We start from the raw sequence: 25,261 nt of genomic DNA, 5'->3' as shown, positions 1-25,261 counted from the left end.
TAATAACATACATACAGGATAATAAATGGAATGAAGTAATCATGTGGGGGAGAGTCATATAAGTCAGAAAGACTTTAAGTTTGACCCACCCCAATATATAACATTAAATACGAAAAAGAAAAAAAAAGATACATAAACTAATAATAAATAAAGAAAACAAAGCTACAATTTCTATTTAAACCATATTATCCGATCTTAACAGGTCTTATAAAATATATATATTTAACATTCATCATATCTTGAAAGTAAATAGTTCTTGTATACTAATTTAAATTTAGAAGTTGTAGATGCATTTTTAATATCTACATGGATTGAATTCCATAATTTAGCTCCTTGGAATTACTATAGTTCTTTTTGTGTGTACATTTAGGTAAAATATAATCATTTGCATTGCGTGTATTATTTAGATTTTTTTAGATTTCTTTCTTTATTCATCCAAAAAAAAATACATAAACATAACATTATAATATAAAACATTAAAATAATTGGATAAAAAGGAAGAAGAGAAAAGGCAACTTCATGCCTATCTAGCTCTACTCCCTGTATAACTAAAAGATTTCAATTTTATTCAAATCAAACAAATCATATTATGATAGAATTTAATTACTAATAATCTTTATCGTTTCAAATTAATTAATTAAATTTCAGTATATCACCGGGCGGTTTAGAATTAATGTTCTTTGCCTGATGAGTTTATATACTGTAAATCATATATATACATACATACACACATACATACATATACCATTCCGTTTCAATTGTATATACATACACATACACACATGTATATATTAATGCCATACATTTACTCATAAATTTTATGACTCCAACAAGAGTTCTATGACTTTGGTTTTAAAATGTTTCCTATATTTAATTTCCCGGACTTGTATTGGTATTTCGTTCCATATTTTCGTGCCTATACAGGTAATGGAAAATTGGCCGGATGTACTATTTGCCTTAGGTTGGTATAGATTTCCCTTACATTTTTGTCTAGTTTCATGTGAATGGGTGATAAGTGTTACATATTCGTTTAGATCATGAGGCAATTTATCGTGATACAATATAATAAGAAAAGAAAAGAAACAAAATCAGGAATCAAAAATAATTTGGAGATTATTTTACTATGAATTAAAGCATTTATTAACAAATGAATTTATGCATAATTTATATAAGGCTCAGAAGAAATGGACGAATAACTTAAAAGATGAACTATTACTTGAGACTACAATTTTTGAGATTACAAAAGACTTGATGTTAATAATTTAATTATTTTATTGATTCCTTTTTCTTTCTTACCTTATCATAATGGACACAAATCCTGTATATCAACGTAAACTGTGCATCATATATACTTTTTAAGATGACAATAGTTCAAATACTATCATGTAGCATGTCAATATAATCTGTATGTATTTGTATTTGTTTAATATATATATTTTTCTATATTTGCAATATTTTATATCGTATACATGTCAATGTAATCTATAGGTATGTGTATTTGTTCAATATATACTTCTATATATTTTTATATATTTGCAATATGTTATACCGTAAATACAAATTGTAAGTAGTAGTTGTACTAAGATGACATCGGGTATGAAGCGTCTCACATACACACAGAGCCAAAATCACATCTTGGACTTGCACAGTGTATGGACTCTAACCTTACGGTTTTCATTAAATATACCATTTCATGCTATCATTCTAAATAACTAACTTTCAATCTATTGCATTCCTCTTTTTTCATTCCATCCATCTTATCTTGGTGAAAAGGGAGGATACTACATTTTCCTCCCCTGAGTTTATAGCCTCTCTACTCGAACACAAATAAGACCACAAATAAGATAGTTTAACAAGAAAATTTTAATCATGTATTTTACCGCCATTTTTTTTCCCTACATTTTAATTAACATCGTATCTAAAATTTTTAATGAGAAAAATATGGTTAATACTGAATTCTGGCATCTTATTATGTAAATATACCTGTATTTTAACTACTTTAAACACTTACTTTTAATTATCACAAATGTATTTATATGTATATAATATATTCATCAATGAGAATTTAAATAAACGTGAGAAGAACTCACACAAGACAAAAAAAAATTTATCGTGATACAGATCAAACATGAATAAGAAAATACATAATTTGTGTAACTTAAATACATCTAGCAAATTAAATTGTTTAAATAAAGGTTGAGAATAGGAGGTAAAGTCACTAAAAGAAATGGCTCTCAGTGTTGCTTGCTATTTTCATAGCAGCTGGGAAGATCCCATTAATAAATGATAAATTAAATACATGCTCAAGTGGTCTACTAATATGGGAAGCAGAGTCTTTGACTAGACGCCCAGACATGTAATCATAACCAGATGACTTCTTTATATCTATATTTTTAATTAGATTTTCAATTTCATAATGTGTAATTGGTTTCAAGAAAAAAGAAGGCGTTATAGGATTTTGTAAATAATCAGAAGGTGGTGTCGAGTTTTCATTAATTTTCCTGGCTAAATTTGGCCCTATAGGCCTATTAACAAAATAATTATTGAAAGTTGAAGCACAATTTTCTGGACCGTTACTTATATGTTCACCCATGTCATAGACCACTCTGAATGGATATACCCAGTGGGTCGTACACTCCATGATTCAATCACTTTTATGTTGGTTCGGTGGGATTTGCTATGTTTTTTTTTGGAGGTTTGCGGGGTTTGCGGGGTTTTTAGCAATACCCTGTTTTTCCCGCCAAATTGGACGCCATATTGGATTCAGGCATGATGATGTCATCGTATCGACTTGATTTATCAACTACTATGAGAAGTAGTTATTAAAGTAAGCCTCTACTAATTTTAATCATTAAAACACAACTGCAAGTAACAAAACCCGTTAATTGATTTTCCCTATCCCCTATATAGGTGTGTGTGTGTGTTAATAGGAATTTGTGTGTGTTATATAGGCCAAAATTTAAAAGTGCCGTAAAAAAATTTCCGCAAGACCTTGGGATGGGGATTTTTTTCTGACATTCTATATGGTATACTCTATCAGAAAAACAAAAAAAAAATTTCCTATACTTTTTTCCCGCAAATGTGTATATTAACTGTTCTGCACCCAGGCTAATCTGTATTGGACAACATACATGCTCTGAGAGCAGCGCAGTATTAATTATTTCATTTTTTACCCATCATTCGGACGGTAGTATTCAGTATTATTTGACAGTGCATTTCTTAGATAAAATCAAGTTTATATTCTTTTGGTGGTGAAGTGTATTAACTAAGTGCCGGCAATAAATTTTGAAATGAATTGGTATTTGTTGTGGGTTTTTATGTTCGTGTCACAAAAAAAATCTAAATAAAATAAACAATAAGAAAAAAAGACTCATCGACCGATTGACTACCGTATTATAGCATATTGGCTATATCAGAAATAGAATAAACTTAAATAAGGCCAAATTAAATATATTGCTTTCTAAAATGTATTGAAAGTATTTCGCTCAGTCATTATTCAACTAGCGACAATTTTCTTGTACTTGTCCTTTCACTTAATCTCAACACCGTCTTGGTATACTGGAGTTTATTATTTATTTTTTTTGACTGACTGACTGACTGGGTAAGATATTGTAAATTAATTAATATTGAATAATTAAATACAAAGTTTGGTTCCCACATAAACGCAGCGCAAATACTGCGCAATGCATTTGAATGGACCAATCACAATCGACAGTTCGGATCGCGTCGTGAATTTGTGTTGCGCTTACGCCTTCCTTGTTCCGTCCTGTTGGAAAATGGGACACAAGGGGACACAAGTTGTTAAAATGAATATTTATTTATATGAAGTCCAGGTAAATTTTAATCTTTGAGAAAGAGCTAATCTAAACATCCCTTTTACATGTAAAAACTGTTAAAGCAACCCAGTCATGTTTAAATAAGTTCTAATTATATAACAACAACATACTGCAACAATAAAACATCTGTAATAAAAGAATTACACTAGGAAGCATTTGCAGGTTTATTATACAATAACCTTTGACATGCCTAACAACAATACCAGAATCATACTATAGCTATTGCTAAAATAGCTGACAGTGATGGTCTACTTCTACTACTAAAGAAAAAGAAACTATTGAAATAGAATCTCTAGTTTTCGCGCAGTTATTTCAAGATAACGGAATTAGGACACAGTTACCATTTGGTAGGTCATTGATTGATCACTTTATTTCAGAATAAATATTCTATATAGGCCTATACGTCAAATATAAAAACGGAAAATCCTACTAAAATAGGATTTTCTCCCATTTAGTGAAGAGATCGTAACAGATAGTTCGTAGTACACCTAACAAGATCAGTTTCACTATTCAAAACTCTTATTCTAAAACCATAGACGCACCTGCGTACATGTTCCTAAACAGAGAGAATTCCCAAACATGTTACTAGCACTACAGTGCTTAGGTAAGCCTAGCAACATCCTCAATGAGTTGTTGTAACACACATCCAGAGATTTAATAGTTTTTACAGTGGTTACACCATAACATAGCCTATATTATAAGTGATTTTATATTGATTGTTTTTTGTATGTGTATTTTTATTATCTCTGCAGTGTATATAAGAGGAATTTCTGATGTATTTTTATATTGGATCAAATAAAGAATAATAATAATACAGCAGTATAGATTAGTACAAAACAACCTGAACAAATTACATTTAACATTCCCATTACATCTACTAAAACGTCTACTAAGAGTGTTACCTCGAATGCAAAGAGCTCGATACTGGCGATTAAATGTCATCAGAATCATCTAAATTATTGCGTAAAATATGTCCTAGATTAGTCGCTTCATCATACATAAGATAATAATGATATCATTATTTAGCATGTATTAGATACCACTTTGCCATCTTTCTTCTTTGGAGGAAAAACAACATACAGACTTTTTTTTGTTCAGACCATACTGCTCACATATTTTAACCATATGTTTTAACCCATAAAAAAAGATGGAGCCATAACGGTCATGTCATCAAGATACTACCGTCAGCATAACGAATAATAATAATTGCTTAAAAATTGAGAATAGATTTTGTGTGCAACATAAATAAAACAAGTTTGGTAAAAATAGTTTTCACAGTTTTTATTGCAAATCACATTTTGTACATAGTACATATTCACCCATCATACTTAATATTGAAAGTAGTGTACAAAGTAAGATTGATAAGAATAATAATAATGCTTATTAACTAATAATTCAAGAGACCACTCATGCATGTGTTGTTATTAAGGGGTGAACCACCACCATGAGCAACCATACAGTTGATTAAATAAGATTTCTAAAGCTGTCGATTACAATAAATCGGTTTGAAAATTCTAAAACGTCATGATGCTCTAGTGAATCGATAAATACCAGGAAGTAAATTCCAACAATAACCTTTGACATGCCTAAACATGGAAATGTTAATATAGAACAATTCAATTCATTCAAGGTTCTATTTTGTCAAAGTTCAAGATAAAAAATTACCCTTGCTGTTTATTATATAATTACAAAAAAACAATGTATTTTATCGGGTTTTTTTCTTTCAATATTGCAGTTAGTAACTAATTATAGGAAATCATAAAATCTACATTTTTCTTCTTTTTCTTATCGAATTGATCTATGCTTGGGGATTAGTTTTTAGGTGTTTTTCGATACGCTCATGAGCAGACATGATTCCGGCTGCTTTTAGATGCCCACATAATATAGTGCAAAACTCTCCACGTTTTGATTTTTTTTTCAGAATAAGTAACAGAAAAGCCGTCGGAGATTGTTTGGCTGAGTTTTGATCCAAATTTTCAATCATCTTATCAAGTTTCATTTGCATGGCTAAACCTCTCCAATCCCGGCAGTTGGCTTCTTTCACATCAAGTTCCCGACAGAGTTCATGGCAAATGTCCTCTGGTAGTTCAAGATCGTTTAGTGAACCAAACGTGCGCTTGTACGCTTCTATCAAATTAGGATTTCCTCCTTGTTCGGCAGTAGGTGTCATTCCTGTATATGGACCCTATCGTTAGCAAAATCAACAATAATACTTGCTTTAATTTTGTAATAAATAATTTTACATTCTGCATAATAAACACCGGAAGCGTATTCCCATTGGTAAAAAAAATTAAATAGGTACCTGCACATCTGGTGGTGACACTTCAAGTTCTGTTTCTTTTTCACTACCATCTTGTTTGGATTTCACTAAACAATGCACTGATTGTTGTTTGGGATCTTCGGTTTTCAGTCTAAAGCGACAGGAATGTGGTGTGCTACCCTCTTCGTCTGGGTCGTACCAAAGATCTTCGTGGCTTATTTCCTGAGAAATGTTATTATTTTCTGAATTTATTTTATTTTTTTTGAAAAATAATCTTTTATTCACTTTTAATTTCTGTTTAAAAATAGTTAGATTGCATAAAAGTAGCATACCCCAAAATACCAGGATATAAATTATGATTTAAGCCTGGTATTTTTTAAGGGTTTATTTTATTTGCTTTTTGTATTTTGTATACTTTTTAAGCAATCGAGGCTTTTTAAACTAAACATAAGTTTGATTTCGTACAATCTTACAGATTTTGAATTTTAAATAGTCCTATTGTAATTGTTAGTATTGTATCACCATATATTAATATGAAGATGTCATAGAACAGTAATGACATGGTCGAATACGCCACTCTTTAATAAAATTAAATGTATGCTCACCTTTGTTTTGTCATACTCGGATTCCCATCCTTTTTTTATATTTGTCAGGTATACCTTCACGTGTTTACCATTATTTTGTATACTTATAGCCTTTATTGCATCCATAGGATGTTCTTTAAGGTGCTTTTGCTCTAACAAAACAGCCTGTAAGTAAAGTATTTGATAACTTAAAATATATATTACAATTGGCTTTTTTAACACAAATGTTTAGTTGATTCGGTTAACTTGACTTCATGACAGTGCTATAAAGAAAATATTTCATTGGTACGAGAACAAAATAGCACATTAATACACTAACCGGTTGGTCATGCGGATTCCACGCACGGAAATTAAAAGCATACGAATTACTTCTATCATAACTTTTCCCAAAAGTACAACATTTCATGCGTTTAGAACCCTCTGGCCGACGAGTTCTAGCTTTTACTGTAAATTTGGTGAAGTGTTTGATCACGATAATACTATGACCACCTTGAACCATGCTTACTCCATCTAAGCCATCATCTAAAGAAACAAGAAAAGATATTTACATCTACTTAGATCCAGATACACATTTGAAGCTGAACAACAGGGATGAGACACGAATTTCTCCTATCGTACATTGTGGGCCACCAGGAACTACTTTTGATGCGCATTTCGTTCTCTCCTTTCCTGGTCCAAATCTTCGATAAGCAAATTCATCGATCCCTTTAAACCATCCCAAGTAGGTTTCATTCGGAGATACCAATCATTCAGTACTCTGGCTGTAGTTGTTACTCAACAAAAGAAATCAAGGTTTTGTACTTTGATAAAGACTTAAACCCCTTTTTACATCCACAAATAAAAATAATTAATTATATAGAATGATAGCAATATAAATAAAGCTAAATATACCTTGGAAAGCTTGTAACTGTAACTGCCCAGGTGCAGCCATCATTGTTCCTGGTGCAGCTATCATTGTTCCTGGTGCAGCCATCATTGTTACAAAAGGAAAAGCTACACAACATAATCATGCATCAGTTACTTCTTTAGCTCTTGCTAAGTCAAGAGGACATACGTGGACAACTTGTATGATGCCTTTTCGCATAAACATGTTGTGTACTGTATTTTGTCACTAGTGAAGTATAATTTGTTAACATTCTGGTATCGAAGATTATACTCTTGGTTCTTTTCCAAAAATCATCGAACACAAATTTGTAAAAATATTTCATAATAAATTATAAACACATCTTCAAACGTACAATATCAAGTGCAATCTTTTAAACTAAAGTCTAACCGAGAAAAGTGGTCAGATCTTTTGTATATTTTTTTAAAAGTCAATTGCGTGAACTTTGACCTCAAATGTTTATTTTCACTATGATTTACGGGTAGATGTTGACACCAAGTATAAATTCTAAACCCCATCCTATTATTTTTCCTTCTTTTTACTCAGGGTAGAGGCTACCGTCAGCTTTGAAATACTAGGCCTATGTATCTGTATCTGTAACAATATCTGCACCAATAATATAGGGTAAGAGAGCACAGAAAGGTGTGTCGTTTACCGCCAATTTACATGATTGAAAATCTATTTTTAAGCAAGGTACACTGGATTTCTGTATTATAAGTACATTACCTCCGAAGAATAATTTGACTTTATTTACCTCTAGAAGCCGTTTGCTGACGGGATTCAGATTGGTCCGTTTGAAAATACCTTCTCCTTGTTTTGCTTGGGGAATATAAATATGTAATTCATATGAATACGATACGTCTATGATGAGGTCGGAACTACTTCATGGTTTGTGACGTATGAGTCAATGGCATGGTATACTGGGTAACGGGACGATTCGGCCCTGAGACGATTCGGCCCGGGACGATTCGGCCCTGGGACGATTCGGCCCGGGACTATTCGGCCCGGGACGATTCGGCCCTGAGACGATTCGGCACACTTACATTTATCGGCTTTGATAAGCATTTATAAGCATAAAATAAGCTTTTTTCCCCAAACTTTATTTTCAGAGAGACTATGGGGTAGCACTACTAGGGATAAAGATGCAATAAAGCAAACATTTTGAAAACATTGTCGAAAATAATCATTTTTTAGTCACGCGAACGATGTAAACAAGTTACGCCCTCTGTTGGCCGCTTGGCGAATGCACGAAATAAACAAGGTTTTCGAAGTAATAAATTGAATATAAAATTACGTTTTTTTAGTAATTTATTATATATATTATATCAACTTTGTCAATATCAATAAAATACGGATTGTTAAACACCTTTAAAAACTTGATAAATAAAAAAAAAATGAATATGAATTTGGTCTAAAGTGAGACGTTTCGGCCCACAAAGTGGGATGTTTCGGCCCAAAAGTGGGCCGAATCGTCCCACCAAAAGTGGGCCGAATAGTCCCGGGCCGAATCGTCTCAGGGCCGAATCGTCCCTGAACCGGTATACTGCCTGCATGTTGTAGGCCTACTGATAACATGAGCATAGTTTAGCATTATAATAGGTGAACTCGGCGATAGCAAACAATGACATTATAGGAGTGTTGAATCATGAAAAGTAGTCCTTCTACAGACTTACAAAAAAAATAAGAAAATACTGTAATGATACAGGCACACGTCTGCAGTATTAAAAGATGTAAAAACATGAATCCGAATCAACTATTTACAAGATGATGTGATTTAAACCAGAACATTTAGAATTTGGATAAAAATGTCTTTGGTTTCTGTCGAAACTATGTTATTATTTAATTCAAAATGTCATCTAGTCCTTTTTCGGATTGCGGTACAAAACAAAACTAACGATTACAAACGAAAAAAAGATCATTCATAAATAAATGGATTTATTGTATTATCATTATTTATTGATCTCTACATGGAGTTAAAAAATACTCCATGATCGCTATAATAGTCATGACGATTATTCAGAAAGGGGAAAACATGTTTGTAACACTGTATTTTCTAGAACAATCGAACGATATTCACACACGAATGAACGCTTTGTTAAAATCAATACTTTATCAGTACTACTGAAATTGGAAATTCCAGTTTTCGACGTTGCAGGAAGTTGCGGATTGATATCATCATTAGCAGTCGTAGTGAGTTGTGGTCGTATGTTCATTCTGTATCACTGTATATTCTGAATTCAGCCCTTTAGACTTGGCGGCATCGCCATTTTATTTATTTTTTATTTTTTTCCTACATGATTGTTACATTGGTATTGGTAACTTATTTCACTCCGGTAAGTAGTATTTTACATAATTTAACGTTAGTGCTTATTAGCGTACAGTTATTTTCGTGTTATTTATAGAATAGACTAAAAGCAACTAAAGAAAAATCAATATCGCAATGGCTGCCTATAAACGGTCACACCCGACACTTTATATCCTTCTAAATTGACTACATTTTATTTAAGACCAATTTTGGGTATAATCATTTCTGATTCAACTCATATTATTAATTATTTATTGTTATACATATATTTTTGTATTCGTTTTATATAAAAACCGTATAGCACTATGGAAACATAATAATTGTCACGTGACCGCATAACGTTTTAAATTAAATATGATGACACATTGTGTAACGTACGGCCTAGGCCTAGAGTAAATGTTTGATATTGTAATAAAAGACCATCAAATCCGTATAGACCGTTTTTTGCGGGACGAGATTGTTGGTTTGTTTTTTAAATACTGTAAGTATTTTAGTTTTGATTCTACGCACTTAATGAAATATTATCAATAATTACTCTATCATTTCAGTCATGGCAGTTTGTTCCAAAGCACCCTTACTAACTCCAAGTTTAGTTCAAAATTCGTTAAATGAATGGTCAAATGGGTATAAAGTGCATGTAAATTCTACAATTAATCAATTAATCTTGCCCCAATGGAAACTGATTGAGAAGGAAGCTGTGCAGCAACACATAAAGAATGCACTTGCTCATGTTAAATGTACATTTCTGCAACCGCAGAGCCTTCTTAGCCAAAACGACAGAACTCCGTCGTTTAATGAAGCATTGTATGTATTGACGTGTATATACATTATGTCTTCTGACCCAAACATTCAACGTTTCATTGACATCGCGAAAGCTCTCCAGGACTTAATTAAAAGATTGATAGCCATGGATGAGACTCTACAGAAATTTGAGTTTTTCCAACCGGCACGAAACAAGTATTCTTCATTTCTAGAGCAAGTTGTAAAGCTGTTATTTGAATATTCGTATAACAGTGAGATGCATAAGACAGTACAAAATGAAAGATTGGAGCCGGGTTACGCTTTACTTTTCAGTGTTGTGCCAAAAGCACTTGAATTTATGGAACAAATTATAGAAATTATCTGTTCAGAGATAAGAGGTAACGCAAAGTTAGGTCCACAAGATATTGACGAATGGATGAAACTTGGCTTAGGTGCAAGCAGTGGTGTAAGAATTGAAATTAAGACAACGGGTAAAAGTGTTTTTAATTTTTATAACCAATAATATACTGGCTTATTTTAAATGGGCAACTTATTCTAAGTACACCTGTGTCTTTTCTGTACGATTGTATTGTATTGTCCGATAATGTGATGCAGTCATTCACCTTTTTAAAACTTCGTTTTGTTTTTTAAAAAGAAGAAGATTGAAATACCATTTCCTACTCATTTCAATACTCTTTGCTTTTCTTTTGAAACTACTATTAATATTTCTATATTTTCAGTGTTTATACATTTCAGTTTTACTTTTTATCTCTGTTGGTTTTTGTGTATACTTTATTAATTCGTTTTAGGCTTATTTTAAAATGTGTTCTATTGCAGTGCGTAATGATGGGAGAGCAGAAGAAATTCTAAGATTGAGAGGACTTTTGGATAAAAATACAAAAGGTAAGTTTAAAAGTTTTCATTTTTAAAATAAAATATTAGGCCTAATTGCAAATTGTGTATTTAAAAATTATGTTCTATCAATGTTCACAATGTTTACCATTTATACATAATTATATTATAATATAATATATATATAACATATAATGTTTCAGAAAATGTTATTGGAAAGCTATAAAATTACGTACACATTAATTGTTGATAGTGACAGCTTATTGCTTTTCATTATTCTATATTATTGAAGGAATGAAATAGAGTAAAATGAATTATTAGCTGATTCTTCTGGAGTAAGGCAAAGTATTTGTAATGTTGGTTTAAAATGTAAGAAGTTGACATGTTTGTTTATAAAACGAAAGTATGAATGAAACTTACCTGTCTTCTTTGTTAGTGTTTGAGGTTATTGCGATATAATGCAATGCAAATTAATACTTGTATTAGGCCTATCTGTAATTATTCCATTTCAGAACTTGATAAACAAGCAAAAGAAAATGTGAAATTACAGCAGCAACTGGATGACCAAAGAAAAGGTACTGTAAATCATAGGGCCTACATTTAATTTTAAGGAGTGGTGGATTCCAGCCGATTATCGGTATTGTATCTATTTCCGAAGTACAGTATCAGGAATATTTGGTAATACAACATCACATTTGTTTCACAGTGTATCAATACATGTCAAGCACATCACAAGATGACAGTTTTATACTTTTGCTTTTCCGCTACTCCCCTGTTATACTTATATGTTTGTTTTTTTTGCTATGTAGAAAGATTGAAAATAAAATAAATAAATAAATAGTAATCTAATAATAATTATATATATAATATGATATATAAATCAAAAGGCAAATTATTGAAAATTGTTATAACATAATATAGATAATCATAATAATAACTAATCTCACCTTACATGATACAGGCACTACACGTGATATAAATGAGATGCTGTATTACCAAATATTCCTTTAAAACTTTGTAAATAGATAGTATGTAGAGATATAGGGCTGGAAATTGGGTGCTATAAGAAGGATAGCACACAGAATTTTCTTTAATCGCGTATGAGATGATTTAACAAATAATATTCAAATTATTACTGTATCTTTAATTATTCGATTTCAGAACTTGACAAAAAGGCAAAAGAAAACATGAAATTACAACAGAAACTGGATGAACAAACAGAAGGTATTTTATTCACAACAATATCATTTGGTTAAAGCATGCAATAATAGTTTTTATTATCAACAAATGATTTTATATACCTTTTTTCGCTTTTCAGAAATCAAGAACCTTCGGTTTTCTTCGGGAGAATGTAAAGATAAGGGTGAGTTAAGCATCCTTTCTCTCTCTTTTAACATAAAAAATAATATAAAATATACAATACCAATAATTATGATCGAAAAACACGATGTTATTCACATGAATAAATGGTTGAAAAAGTTTTTAAAAACACAATTGTTATAAACACGCATATAGTGTCGAAGAGCATCTTTAATGGATGACGAATACTTTGACGTGTTTGTAACAATATTCCTGGCAAATGGTTTGTTAGTTAATGTCAATAACATTGGTGTGTTTTTCGATATTATTGGAATTGTATATTTTATATTATTTTTTATGTTAAAAGAGAGAGAAAGAATGCTTTCCTTTCTAATATATACTATTTGTTGCATTTAGAGGGGAAATTCACTCATGCCCAAAATAATGACAACACTGAACAAGAGGATGAATTGGATAGGCTGTTAAGAGAATCTCGCCAAAGAGCCGAGCAGGATGGTGATATGAAACTGGAAAGAAATTATTCAACAACATCCAATTTTGCCTATGGTGTGTTTGATAGCAGAGGGGGTAACTTGAGTATTAAGGATGCTGACGTTGAGCTGTTCATTCCAGCAGGGGCAATTTCCACAACGCAAGAGATCTATATTTATATTGATCCCAAGGCCCGATTACTAAACCCCAATCAGGGTGATCCTCCCCAAAGTGGGATAGAACAGAGGGAAACTAGGGTAGCACCAATTGTACATTGTGGGCCACCGGGTACCAAGTTCCTTAGCCATGTTGTCCTAACCATTCCACATAACGCAGAGAATGAAGACAACTGGCAATTTACCCCCGTCCGGTCTGAAGGAGACAGACATTCAGATGATTGGCAGAATATAGGAACAGATTGTAATGATAACGCAGATGACGACAGCATTGTTATTGTCAATGGTGGATTCTGTGTTTTTATGGTGAAACACTTCACTAGTTTTACTCTCATGAAAGATTCGCCTAACTACAGATGAATCTTTAAAAAATTACCTTTTTAAGAATTATAATAGTACAGTGACCTAAAAGTAAAAAGTGCAGTGATTATTAAATATAATAGTTAGATATTTAAATGTATGCAATTGATAAAGTATGTAAAATACGTAAATGAATTATGTAATTGTTACTCAACCATTTAGTTTTCTTTGTTTTAATTCTTCTCTAGGCCTATTTATATAACATACAACACCCTTCCACTGATAAGAAATTGCGTTAAAATAAAATTATTAAATTATCTCAATACAGTACTTTTTTTGGCCAAGTATTACCAATAGTAAATTAATAACTATCCTATCAGATAGGTGGTAATCCCCCTGATACAATTCACCGGGGTAACCCCCTACTCTTTTTGAATAGTGAACTGGGTTCTTTCAAGTGCACACAGTTATAACTGTGTACACGACACTGGACCTACGGTTTATAGTCCTTATCCAAGAATACTTGTTCTAGGAGAGTCGGCCTCAACCCCATGCCGATATTGTTGGCTCTTTAGGTACGGTAAACGGCGACCCTGCCTTATAACCGCTCGGCCATTTGACTCGCTTTGATGAATGATGAAACATAGAGGAGAAACTATAGATAATTATTGGATTATATGATCAATAGATATTTTTGTGCTCGCACCTGGCCTTATTCTGTGTTTACGTTTGTCATGATGTTGTTACTATCCATGTCGTTTCAGGTCCAGTAGGGTTAATGTGAACACATTGTAATTTGGAACCAAATACCAATAACGTTAATGATAGTAGGCCTATCCTTGTATGTCTGTACTAACTATATTATGTTTCTATCGTCTTTAAAATATAGGCCTACCACTAATATCATAAAGATACACCCGGCAAATGCCATTTCCTCTTCCTAATTTTTAATTTCAAGTTACTAGATTTAACAAAATGTTTGTTGCTGTTTCGCTATTTGCTGCTTTCTGTGCTCGATTTCTGCTTAATTTATATACACATATCAATTTTCTTTTTCAATAAACGTCAATTATCCATGTATTTGATTGAAAAAATGTTCATCTGGTTTGAAGATACGTTATTTTAAAATTATATTTTGTCAAAATAGAATTTTAAAATAAAAATATCCAAGTATTTGTATTGCGGTGTGAATAGAGCCTATTCTATTTAGTATTTATGTATGTTCGGTTTTTCTTCTCCTTTTTTTTTGGATTTGAATTGCAATAAAGTTTCCTTGTTTGTATTAAATTGAAATTAAATTGAGTTATATCAATTGGAATGGAATCCATGTAGGCATAAGTTTTATTATGTATGAAAATTATATATTTGTATAATTGATTTTGATGTAAATGATGAAAAAGAATGCCTACACTGTTTTTCTAATTTTACTTATACAATTTAAAAAAAGTACTGTATTAACAAGCTATATTCGTAAAACGTATAGCATTTCTTCATAATTTTAGAAAAATAAACATGAAATTTTAATGCATTAATGCTTGTGGTGGATTTTTGTGTGTGTGACCTCAAATAGAATTTTACTAATACTAAAACATACCGGTATGGCCTGACAAAACAACCATAAATCTGATCGACTGACGACGGTAGCAGAAATTGAGCCAATTTTAGACATGATCGAGGAGGCCAGTTTGTTTATGATTTGAAAAATAAATGATGACGATGATGATAATCAACTTTGCTATAGTCGCCGTTATCACATAGAAAATGTATTCATTTCAACTTTATTAATATAGAATGTAACCAGCTTTCCAACTAAGCATTCAAAATGACAAAATATCTATATCTATATATAATGAACTAAAATAAAAATTACAATATAAAATCGTAATTAGTTCAGTAAAAAACAATGAAATGAAAAATGAATGCTCCAGTGAAGATCTGTGTTTAAATAAGACAGTCTTGTGCTCACATCAAATGGGTAGGTTGACTTCATATTAAGCATGCAGAAGACTTATAAACTGTAAATTTGCTTTTGTGCATTTCGTGCGTGTAGGTATCATCATCATCATCGTCACCATCTTTATCATCATCATCGTCACCATCTTTATCATCATCATCATCATCGTCACCATCTTTATCATCAACATCATCATCGTCCTCCTCCTCTTTATCATTAAATTTTATTTTAGTTGCATAAGATACCGTACATCATTTATGTAATAACAACACATGAGAGTAGAATGCACTTAGGCTGGAGAAACTTAAATAAGCCAAGAGGGCTTCAAGGCTCGTTCCACCAGAAAAAAAGAATTCAAAAAGTATAGGCCGATCTGTTAAATATAAATATTTCAAGTGTAGTCAACAAATAAATAATGAATAATGAATGAATGAATAAATAAATAAAGGGAAAACAATTACACCCATGATCCTTAAATCCCGTCCTTTTTTATTAATCATAATACAATTTCAAATTAAAATTCCAGGAAAGTGTCTAAAACATGTAAAGGGTACGTTGGAAATCAATGTTAAAGCTCAGGTACAGGCATGAATTTTAAATATAATATTTGGTTAATTGTACATAAATCAAATATTTGTAACAGAAATCAAGATGAAAAAAACATGAATTTCCCTTAATATGGTCAAATACAAAATTTGGCAAAATTCTTCCATAAAAACCAGGAAGACTTTTTTTCAGTAGTTAGGTAGTTAACCTAATGTATTAAAATGTCTGATGACTCCCTAGAAGGTGAAAAAAGATGGTGGATATACGGTGGATAATTTTTGCTATAGCATGAAAATAAAAATCTGAAGTTGAATAAAAATACCAGAAATGTAATATTCAAGTTATATTACCTATATTTAGTCATCTGATAACATTTTTTACCACACCGTTTATTTTTCATAGCTTTCTAAAATGCCTCTCTATTTACAAAATTTGTGTACAAAAGAATAGAGATTTTACTGTGTAATTTGAACTATCCCCCCACTGATAAGAAAGTGCTTATTTTCAACAAGCTCGTGTAACACAAATAAAATCACAAAAATTATGAAACATAGGGGAAATTATAGATCGATAATTATTGGAATGTATGATCAATAGAAATTTTTTGCCCGCACCTGGCCTTTAACATCTGTTTTGTAATGCGTAATAAATGTGGGTGGACAAGTAAAATTTAATGCAGGACAAGTGAATTTCTGAAATGTCCTCATGCCTGTAACCAAAATGGTCGTTCATTGTGTATGTAGGCCTATAAATAATATTAATAAATACTATATGACATAATGCAATGTATGTAAGGTTTATGTTATGCAAAATATTTAAAATATCGCCCTCTATTGGTAATCATCAACTACTCCGGTGAGTGACGTCATTTGGGCGGACATGTTGTTTGGGTTGCGGTTTGATCAAAAGTTTGTGTTGGCATTAGACGTACTAAACTAATCATTTTGTGCCGAATTTCGTAGTTTAAAAACTGGATATAGCCCATGTTGGCATATCAAGGATTTATATTCTTCTTGTTCAGTTAGTTTAGTAATCATGTTTAAGTGTATACCTCTTTTTAGGGCGTGCAACCGTCATGTCGAGTACATTGACAAACGCCACTGTAGCCTCACTGCGGTCCCCGACGATATTTTTCGATACGGACGAACTTTGGAGGAATTACTACTTGATGCAAATCAGATTAGAGACCTCCCAAAGGTAAAGATATGTTAGATGTAATCTTACTTAGTATTCCGTAATACATTTTATAACGATAATTCATCGACATTTTAAAAAATAAAGCTTTTTTTATAATGAAAAGAGAGCCTGCTGGCTTAACTAGCTAGGCCTACTGTAGGCTAGACTAGAGTAAAAGAGGTAGGCTAGAGAGAGGGCCTATCAGAGTAGTAGTAGCCAGGAGCCTGCTAGGCCAAGACCCTTACTGTAGTTTCCTAGACTACTGTGTAGACAAGCTGATGAGGCGGCACTACTGCTGTTTCGCACCTAAAACTGGGCATGTCATAGACTTCATGGTCACTCAACGGGTGAATGTTTTTAAATTGGGTAAGCTCGAGAGCTTGTGGTGCAAAAGTGCAGTACTGTAGCACCGATAAGGCTAGGGATGCATTCTTCAAGCATATAATACTTGTTTGAACGGCGTTAGAGCTGTGATAGTCTTTAAATTTAATTCTTACGTGGTGTTTTTTTTTATTCATTGCTTTTTTCAAAATTATTCAAAGTTATTGTTCTTGTTTCTTGCGGTCTATATATTTTTTTTCTTGCGCTATCACTTGGCATGACAACGTGATAATAAGTATGCAAAGTTGAAACTAAACCTTTAAAGCTAATTTTAGGTGACTATAAGCCTAAGAGCTGTACTACAATACATACCTTTTTAAGTCTAAAAATCCACATACAGTACTGTAGCATGCTTTATCCCACCTTTGTAAAGCTTGATTCCTATACTATGCAACGTAAGAGCACTATATGTGCCAAGGCAGCAATGAGTGTCCTATTTTGTTAAAACAATGGAAGAAGATTTTGTATCCTATTTTTTATAAAAAGCAAAAGAGGAATGTGTTTGTTCTTAGAATCAGTTTTAACAGTACTGTATAAAGACGTGGAATTTCTAACAAACACATTTTGTTTTTCATTACAGCAATTTTTTAGGTTGTTGAATTTACGAAAGATAGGATTGAGTGATAATGAATTGGAACGCTTACCTCCAGAAATTGGAAACTTTATGAACCTTCTTGAATTGGACATTAGTAGAAATGGTAAGAACAGTGGCATATACAGTACACACTTGAACATGTTTACTATTTGTACCGACAGATAGATGATTCTAGCTCACAAACATTGCATATTTATTTTTTGACTAGTGTATCTCTAACAGCTGTACAGCTGCCCTCTTAAAAACAATTTAGTTGAGTTAGTGTTTCAAACTTCAACTCAAACACAATTAAAATATCCAACCAGTGAGTACAAACAAAGACGTGTACAAGGTTTTATTTAGATCCAAAAAAGATTTCTTTGTGAAAATTATCATATCAATAGAATACTCATAATAATATTTATTTAAACCAAATCTAAACAAATCACAACAAAGATTCACAGCAACACAATATTATTGTTGTTACGCATTCTGGAAAAACTTTTTTTTTACTGCAATAACTTTTTTTTTACTGCAATAACTTTCCATTAGTTTATGAAGCATTTAACAGCAATAAACAGTGTGTATGTGTACAAAAACAAAAATAATTGCATAAACAAAATATTCAGTAGTACAGTATTGTAGTAGAATTAGTCTATTTTGTGCCTAGCTTACCTGGATAAGCCAACATTAGCCTCTCCAAGAAGAGAGCTACAACTCAATACAGATAGGGTGTTAAAACACCCTATCAAGTATGGTACAGTCCATGAACCCTGGCCTCAAGTGGAAGCATTTTAACACACAACCATCATCATTTCTTTTAAAGAAATGGTAGCGATAAAATGTCTGAATAAAGAGCAACTGTACAAATTGAGAGATTCCTAAATATAGAATCAGCATGTCGAATGAGTTAAGATATTGTGAACTGTGTAATTCCACCTGAATATAATAATAATAGGGGGATATTAATTACTCTTCTTGTGTACAGAGTACTACACAGATCAATATATGTCTCAAGAGAGGCAAGGCCATCTGTGGATATCATCATCTTACATTTGATGTAAGTGATACCTGTATGTATAGACAGTCGTCATATAGAAATTGAATTAAATTGATCAAGACCTTTTAAACATTATCATCACATTGAACAAAACAATAAAGAAAGAACTTTGTCTGCAAAACAAAGACTTCAGTATCTTACATACTTGTGCTATGGGATGTACAGTAATAAAAATGCTGTCATATGAAAATTGTGACTAAATTGATCAAGACATTTTTAACATTATCATCACATTGAACAATAAAGAAAGAACGCTGTTGAATGTGCAAAACAAAGAAAATGTTGTTGCAATTTACATTAATTTAATTTGAGTAGGTTCAACATTCTACATTAAGATTTGACAAATTAGAAGCTGACGAGGGACAAAAGCAGTAAAAACGTCAAGTTTCCTTTTGTTTTTTCCCAATTCTTTTGTTTCTTCCCACTCATTAATAAAGCATCAACACAACGTAGAATGTGATAAATTAACAATAACAACTTCTTTTACAATCTCCCTACTTACTTACTTATTTTAAATTCATCAGTAAAAGGTAAAGATGAGTCCTGTAATCATTGTGAATGTAGGGCAATGAGTAGCAGCAGTATGTTGTGGTAGAGTGTCTGTTTAAGCTCCCTTAGTATTTTCATCCAGGTACAGTACACTACTCATTTTCAGCTGTAACTGTACAAAATAGTGAAAATAAATACATTTAACCATTAGAATGAATGTCATTCAGCTGTTGAATGATCTTAGGTCATATCTATAGTCAATATATAAAATTGTTCAGTACAGTATTAGTCAGGGCCGTAACCAGCATGAGGCAGACAAGGCGCTCGCCTCGTATGAAATTATCAATTTTCACTACCCACCCCAATTCCCCAGCATAGATCGTCATATTTTATAAATTAATAATTATATAATCTTTGCCTCGTCTATTTTTAACATCTTGGTACGGACTTATATATTTTAATACTGTATGAAGTTTGTTTGAATGGAAATAAAATATTGTTAGACATTGTCCAGCAGCAGCAGCCTGATCCAGCTGAATTAGTTGATTTGTACAGTAGTACCAGGAAGTTGGGGAAATGACTGTTTTCCTTAAATTCAACATTGTAAATCTGTTCAGAATTGAAATGTACCATTTCATGCACATTGGAATAGTAGAATGTAACATGATGTCATCATTACTGTTTTATTCTAGCTGTTTGTATTTTTACTCTGTACATTTGCTGACCGTATAAATTTAGTTTGTACGATATAGTGTATCGTACAGTAATTGTGAAACTACAGTATGTATGCGATTATTTTTCTAAAGTAACTGTATCACCGACTATAATCCCACGCTCTAGGATTAGTTCAGACAAACAACTGCAATGGAATTCAAATATAATCCCACCCCTTAATTTTTGTTAAATTTCATAACCAGGTCACCTGTTTTTTTTTCTTTTTATTTGAAATTTACGTTATTCTCATTTATTTATTTCTATCATGCAGTATTGTGTTTGTGGCCAATATTTTATAGAAAAATATATTTTAGTTTCTTTTCTGTAATTTAATAAAGAAAGAAGAATAAATACATTTCTGAAATCAGTTCAATAAACTGTAACATTAAAGCTACATGCACTCCTCTTGTTTAAAGACACAGGAGATGGCGTTGTTCAATAAACTGTAACATTAAAGCTACATTCACTCCCCTTGTTTAAAGACACAGGAGATGGCGTTGTTCAATAAACTGTAACATTAAAGCTACATTCACTCCCCTTGTTTAAAGACACAGGAGATGGCGTTGTTCAATAAACTGTAACATTAAAGCTACATTCACTCCACTTGTTTAAAGACACAGGAGATGGCGTTGTTCAATAAACTGTAACATTAAAGCTACATTCACTCCACTTGTTTAAAGACACAGGAGATGGCGTTGTTCAATAAACTGTAACATTAAAGCTACATTCACTCCACTTGTTTGAAGACACAGGAGATGGCGTTGTTCAATAAACTGTAACATTAAAGCTACATTCACTCCTCTTGTTTAAAGACACAGGAGATGGCGTTGTTCAATAAACTGTAACATTAAAGCTACATTCACTCCACTTGTTTAAAGACACAGGAGATGGCGTTGTTCAATAAACTGTAACATTAAAGCTACATTCACTCCTCTTGTTTAAGGACACAGGAGATGGCGTTGTTCAATACTTATTATAGTTAACAGCACCCTGAAACAGCAAGTGTGAATGGACAGGAAATATGGTTGTTTACTTTAGGAATGTGTTCTTTCAATCTTCATTTACATATACAGCAGTAGTATTCCTGTACTGTAGAAGTCATGATTATAAATACATTATGTGGGCAGCATAAGTAGCATTGTGGTTAGTGTTGTGATATAGAGGTACATTTCTATTGGTTCTCTATGGTTTAATATCTACACAAGTACTTCCTGTATGGCTACTGTATGACATCTCCCTGGTTTGATATTTTAAAAAATATCTTTGCCCACAATAATCCTGTACTGTCGCTCCTTTCCCACTTCTCTGTAATATCTAATGATACAAGAATGTTAGTGGGACTACTGTAAAACTGTAGACTTTAGTGGGGCTGTAGCTGTTCTTGGTCAATTTGAATTATTGATAATAAACTGTAGTAAATAAAAGTAAAACATTTTCTTATGAGATTTATGTTTTAGAGGGCAGTGTAAACTTTAGGACATACACAGTAATAATAGTTAGTCTTTGCCTCCAGGATAAACCAATATACAGTACAGTAGGTCGTTCTCTACAGCATGAGAGATCAAAAATAGTTTAATACCCTACAGTATAATGGAACAGTCTGCAACTGCATCTGCTAGTAGACCACTGTTGGATGGTGGGTGTCTGTTTAGGTGCATTGGTACCTTCTCTTGAATCAACACCGTTGATACTGAAGAAATAAGTTGTTTAAAATCACTGTAATTTTAACAAAAAGTTAAATAAACTCAATTATAAAATTGTTAGTAATGTTGAATTTGTCAACTTGATCTAAGTCAATTAAAAATGAGTAAATGAACATCTAAATCAACTTAACACAAATAATCCTACAGTACTGTAGGTCAATTACACACTGATTAATATAAATACATGGCAGGTTAATCAACAGTAAATTCCTGAAACTAAATTGATAAAAAGTCTGTTTAAACCTCAAAACTAAAAAATGCCCGACTGTGAATGATTGAATGTGAAATGACTATAATTACCTTTGTTCTATAAATTACTGTGCAATTAATGCAATCTACTGTACCAAAGAACTTATAACACTTCATCCGAAGCGCATAACAATTTCGAAAGGCATTGTGGGATAGAATAGAGCTAATGGGTGGCGCCATTGTGAGCCATGGAGTAGCGCGCCCGGATCAAATTAGAAAGTCAAAATCATAGAGGGGATCTGCTAATACTATAGGGGGAATAGAACAATTGACTGAGACCTCTATAGGAATTAATAGTTTTGACTTCCTAGTTTGGAGGGGGCGCTGCTACATGCTGTGAAATGGCGTCGCCCAGTTTGACCTTTTAACCCTGTACTTCCATTACTGTGTTTGAATGCAAATTGAAGAACAGGAGATTCTTGTGTTATAAGTTCTTTGACAGTACTAATAATACAGGTTTTGTGTCTGCATACTGTCTAATATAAATTGTGATGTTTTCCATTAATTTCTTGACATTTTCTTTTTGCAGATATTTTTGAGATACCTGAAAACATTCGCTTTTGTAAAGCGTTGGTGGCGATAGACCTCAGCGGAAATCCTATTTCATGGTAAGGATACTAAGAACAAAGTTTTGAAAATAACATTTTTTTTTTTGGAAATGTTAATATGTTAATAATAAGCTCATTTAGCAACAACTTTTTTTAGAACTTATACTTTGGAGTCTATTTTGTGCCTAGCTTACCCGGATAAACCGACATAAGCCTTTCTCTTCAGAGAGAGGAATACATGAAAAATAATACAAAAACAAGAAAACAGTATAGCACCCCTATCGGATAATGGTGCAGTCTGTGAACAACAGTGGGAACCATCTTACCTACAGTACCATTGTCATCATCTCATCATCTTTATGATACATGAATGTGGTACAGTTTGTAATTGTACATTGAACCATTTTAGAAGGATCAAAAAAATGAAAAAACTTAATATAGAAGCAGCATCAAGAAAATTAATCATTTTTAGCATGGAAAAATGTCACAATTAGCCAACAAGTGAATGTCTGTTGATCCAATTACTGTATTATTATTCAGCATAAACTTTACATTTTTTTTCATGGAATTCTGTGAGTAGGCGGGTTTTATCTGCAAAACACATTAAATCAAAAATGCATTGCATAATTTGTATTCAACATAAAGAAGTGATTTGTTGACTTGCAATGCTAAAAAAGTCCATTCAATAATGTTTATTTCAAAAGCATCAAGTTCTTTGAAAAGGCATATTCGGTATTTTTATAATGTGGTGCCCATTCAAAATTTTGTATTGACTAACTTATTAATAACTCATGTTATTGTTAGTTTGTGCTAAAACTTTAGAAATGATTTTTAGTGATCATTTACAGTATTTCAAAATTAGCGTAACAACTGAAATTTTGAGACGTTCCCAACTGTACTGTACCTTATTTTCTTTGGAAAAACATGGTGAACCGAAACCTTGCGTACTAGATGTTTCATTCGCCATGCAAACCTTTAAACAATATACAATCACTGGATTTATAATGTTGCAGGGTATTGCTAAACAGAGAAAACCCCCGCAAACCTCCAAAAAACATAGCAAACTACATCGAACCAACATAAAAGTTACTGAACTGTGTAGTCTACTACATACTTGATACAGTATATGTCAAATTAAAATTGTTCATTTACCATTTTGTTGCATAGTATTTTATCATTGAATATAAATCTTGCTTTAATACAGTATTCTTCTACCTTTATCTGTCTATATGACATAATATTATACATTTTCACCCAGCAGATAAAGATTCGCTGAAATCAACACGCCTGGCCTTTTATGTCATAGCTTGCTTTTCACACTGTTATTGAATACAATTTGTATATTGCATTTTACTTGTAGTGATCTTAGTAGAAAGTTCATGTACATGTTAAACTCATTGCCATTGATTGCGTACGTCTCTATTCGTGCTTCAGCGAACAAGCATCTGTGCTTGAAATATGCATAGTATTATTAACAAGTAAATCAAGCGTATAGTATACATTGCATTCACCGACGGTGCTCGTAATTTGGAATGAGATCGTTCTTTTGTTGACACCATGAGACTCATCTTTATCACGTTACTGCTTATAGTATGATACAGTATATACTACGTTATTATTACTCACTTCATTCTTAATTTGTTTATAGCTCGTCCTATTGGTTTTATTAATTGTATAAAATTATTATTATTAGGACAATATGCCGATTGTTAAAAGCGCTACCTGTCGACAACATTACATTATTATTGAGCTTCAACAATATTAATGAAAATAGGACATACTTACTGTTACAGTATCTATATATTTACAACTTAAAACATACAGTAGGTGTACTGTGCAGTATGTATCCAGTATGGCATCTTTTCTAATGAGTAGGGGTTACCCCTGAGTTTTGGTTCTAATTCAGTGTTACTGTACAACAGGCACTCCTAACTGTGGTTTATATTATCTGCTTCACCTAGTGTGTTATCTGATAAGGATGCTCAATAGAATTATTCTTTTCGTAATTGTATCCTCTCTTTGAAGAGAGATGGCTATTGTCGGTTTATCCAGGTATGTTAGGCACGGTATAGACCTTTTTTTGTACAGTGAATCATGTTAATTAACATGCTTTATGGATGATTCATGAACTAAATATAA

The 25,261-nt window shown here is 32.2% G+C and overlaps 3 protein-coding genes across 20 annotated transcripts in view; 2 read left to right on the top strand and 1 right to left on the bottom strand.

Annotated features, from left to right (window-relative positions):
• Positions 1-5,131: 5,131 nt before the first annotated feature.
• On the bottom strand, positions 5,132-8,394 carry LOC144839738 (uncharacterized). The gene is made up of 6 exons (XM_078695210.1): positions 8,318-8,394; positions 7,572-7,673; positions 7,000-7,202; positions 6,702-6,845; positions 6,139-6,318; positions 5,132-6,021 (listed from the first exon to the last, which is right to left on the bottom strand). Exons 2-6 carry the CDS (start codon positions 7,654-7,656, stop codon positions 5,635-5,637), a joined length of 999 nt encoding a protein of 332 aa, XP_078551336.1. The 5' UTR covers positions 7,657-7,673; positions 8,318-8,394; the 3' UTR covers positions 5,132-5,634.
• A 1,345-nt stretch (positions 8,395-9,739) lies between these two features.
• On the top strand, positions 9,740-15,199 carry LOC144841198 (uncharacterized). Its single transcript, XM_078697444.1, has 7 exons — positions 9,740-9,896; positions 10,417-11,100; positions 11,447-11,512; positions 11,974-12,036; positions 12,623-12,685; positions 12,780-12,824; positions 13,178-15,199. Exons 2-7 carry the CDS (start codon positions 10,419-10,421, stop codon positions 13,786-13,788), a joined length of 1,530 nt encoding a protein of 509 aa, XP_078553570.1. The 5' UTR covers positions 9,740-9,896; positions 10,417-10,418; the 3' UTR covers positions 13,789-15,199.
• A 1,915-nt stretch (positions 15,200-17,114) lies between these two features.
• Positions 17,115-25,261, top strand: part of LOC144841182 (protein scribble homolog) — a 60,443-nt gene continuing 52,296 nt past the window's right edge. For all 18 annotated transcript variants that reach the window (XR_013611998.1, XM_078697417.1, XM_078697416.1 and 15 more), the window contains exons 1-3: positions 17,115-17,425; positions 18,366-18,483; positions 23,104-23,182. Coding sequence is in view for 17 of the 18 variants with exons in the window: in XM_078697417.1 (XP_078553543.1) it covers positions 17,264-17,425; positions 18,366-18,483; positions 23,104-23,182 (359 nt within the window). In the remaining variant the exon portion in view is untranslated. The remainder of the gene's footprint in view (positions 17,426-18,365; positions 18,484-23,103; positions 23,183-25,261) is intronic.

Source organism: Antedon bifida, chromosome 4 (genome assembly GCF_963402885.1).
Source record: "Antedon bifida chromosome 4, ecAntBifi1.1, whole genome shotgun sequence".
Taxonomy (NCBI): Eukaryota; Metazoa; Echinodermata; class Crinoidea; order Comatulida; family Antedonidae; genus Antedon; species Antedon bifida.
This window is presented reverse-complemented; position numbering and strand designations above follow the sequence as displayed.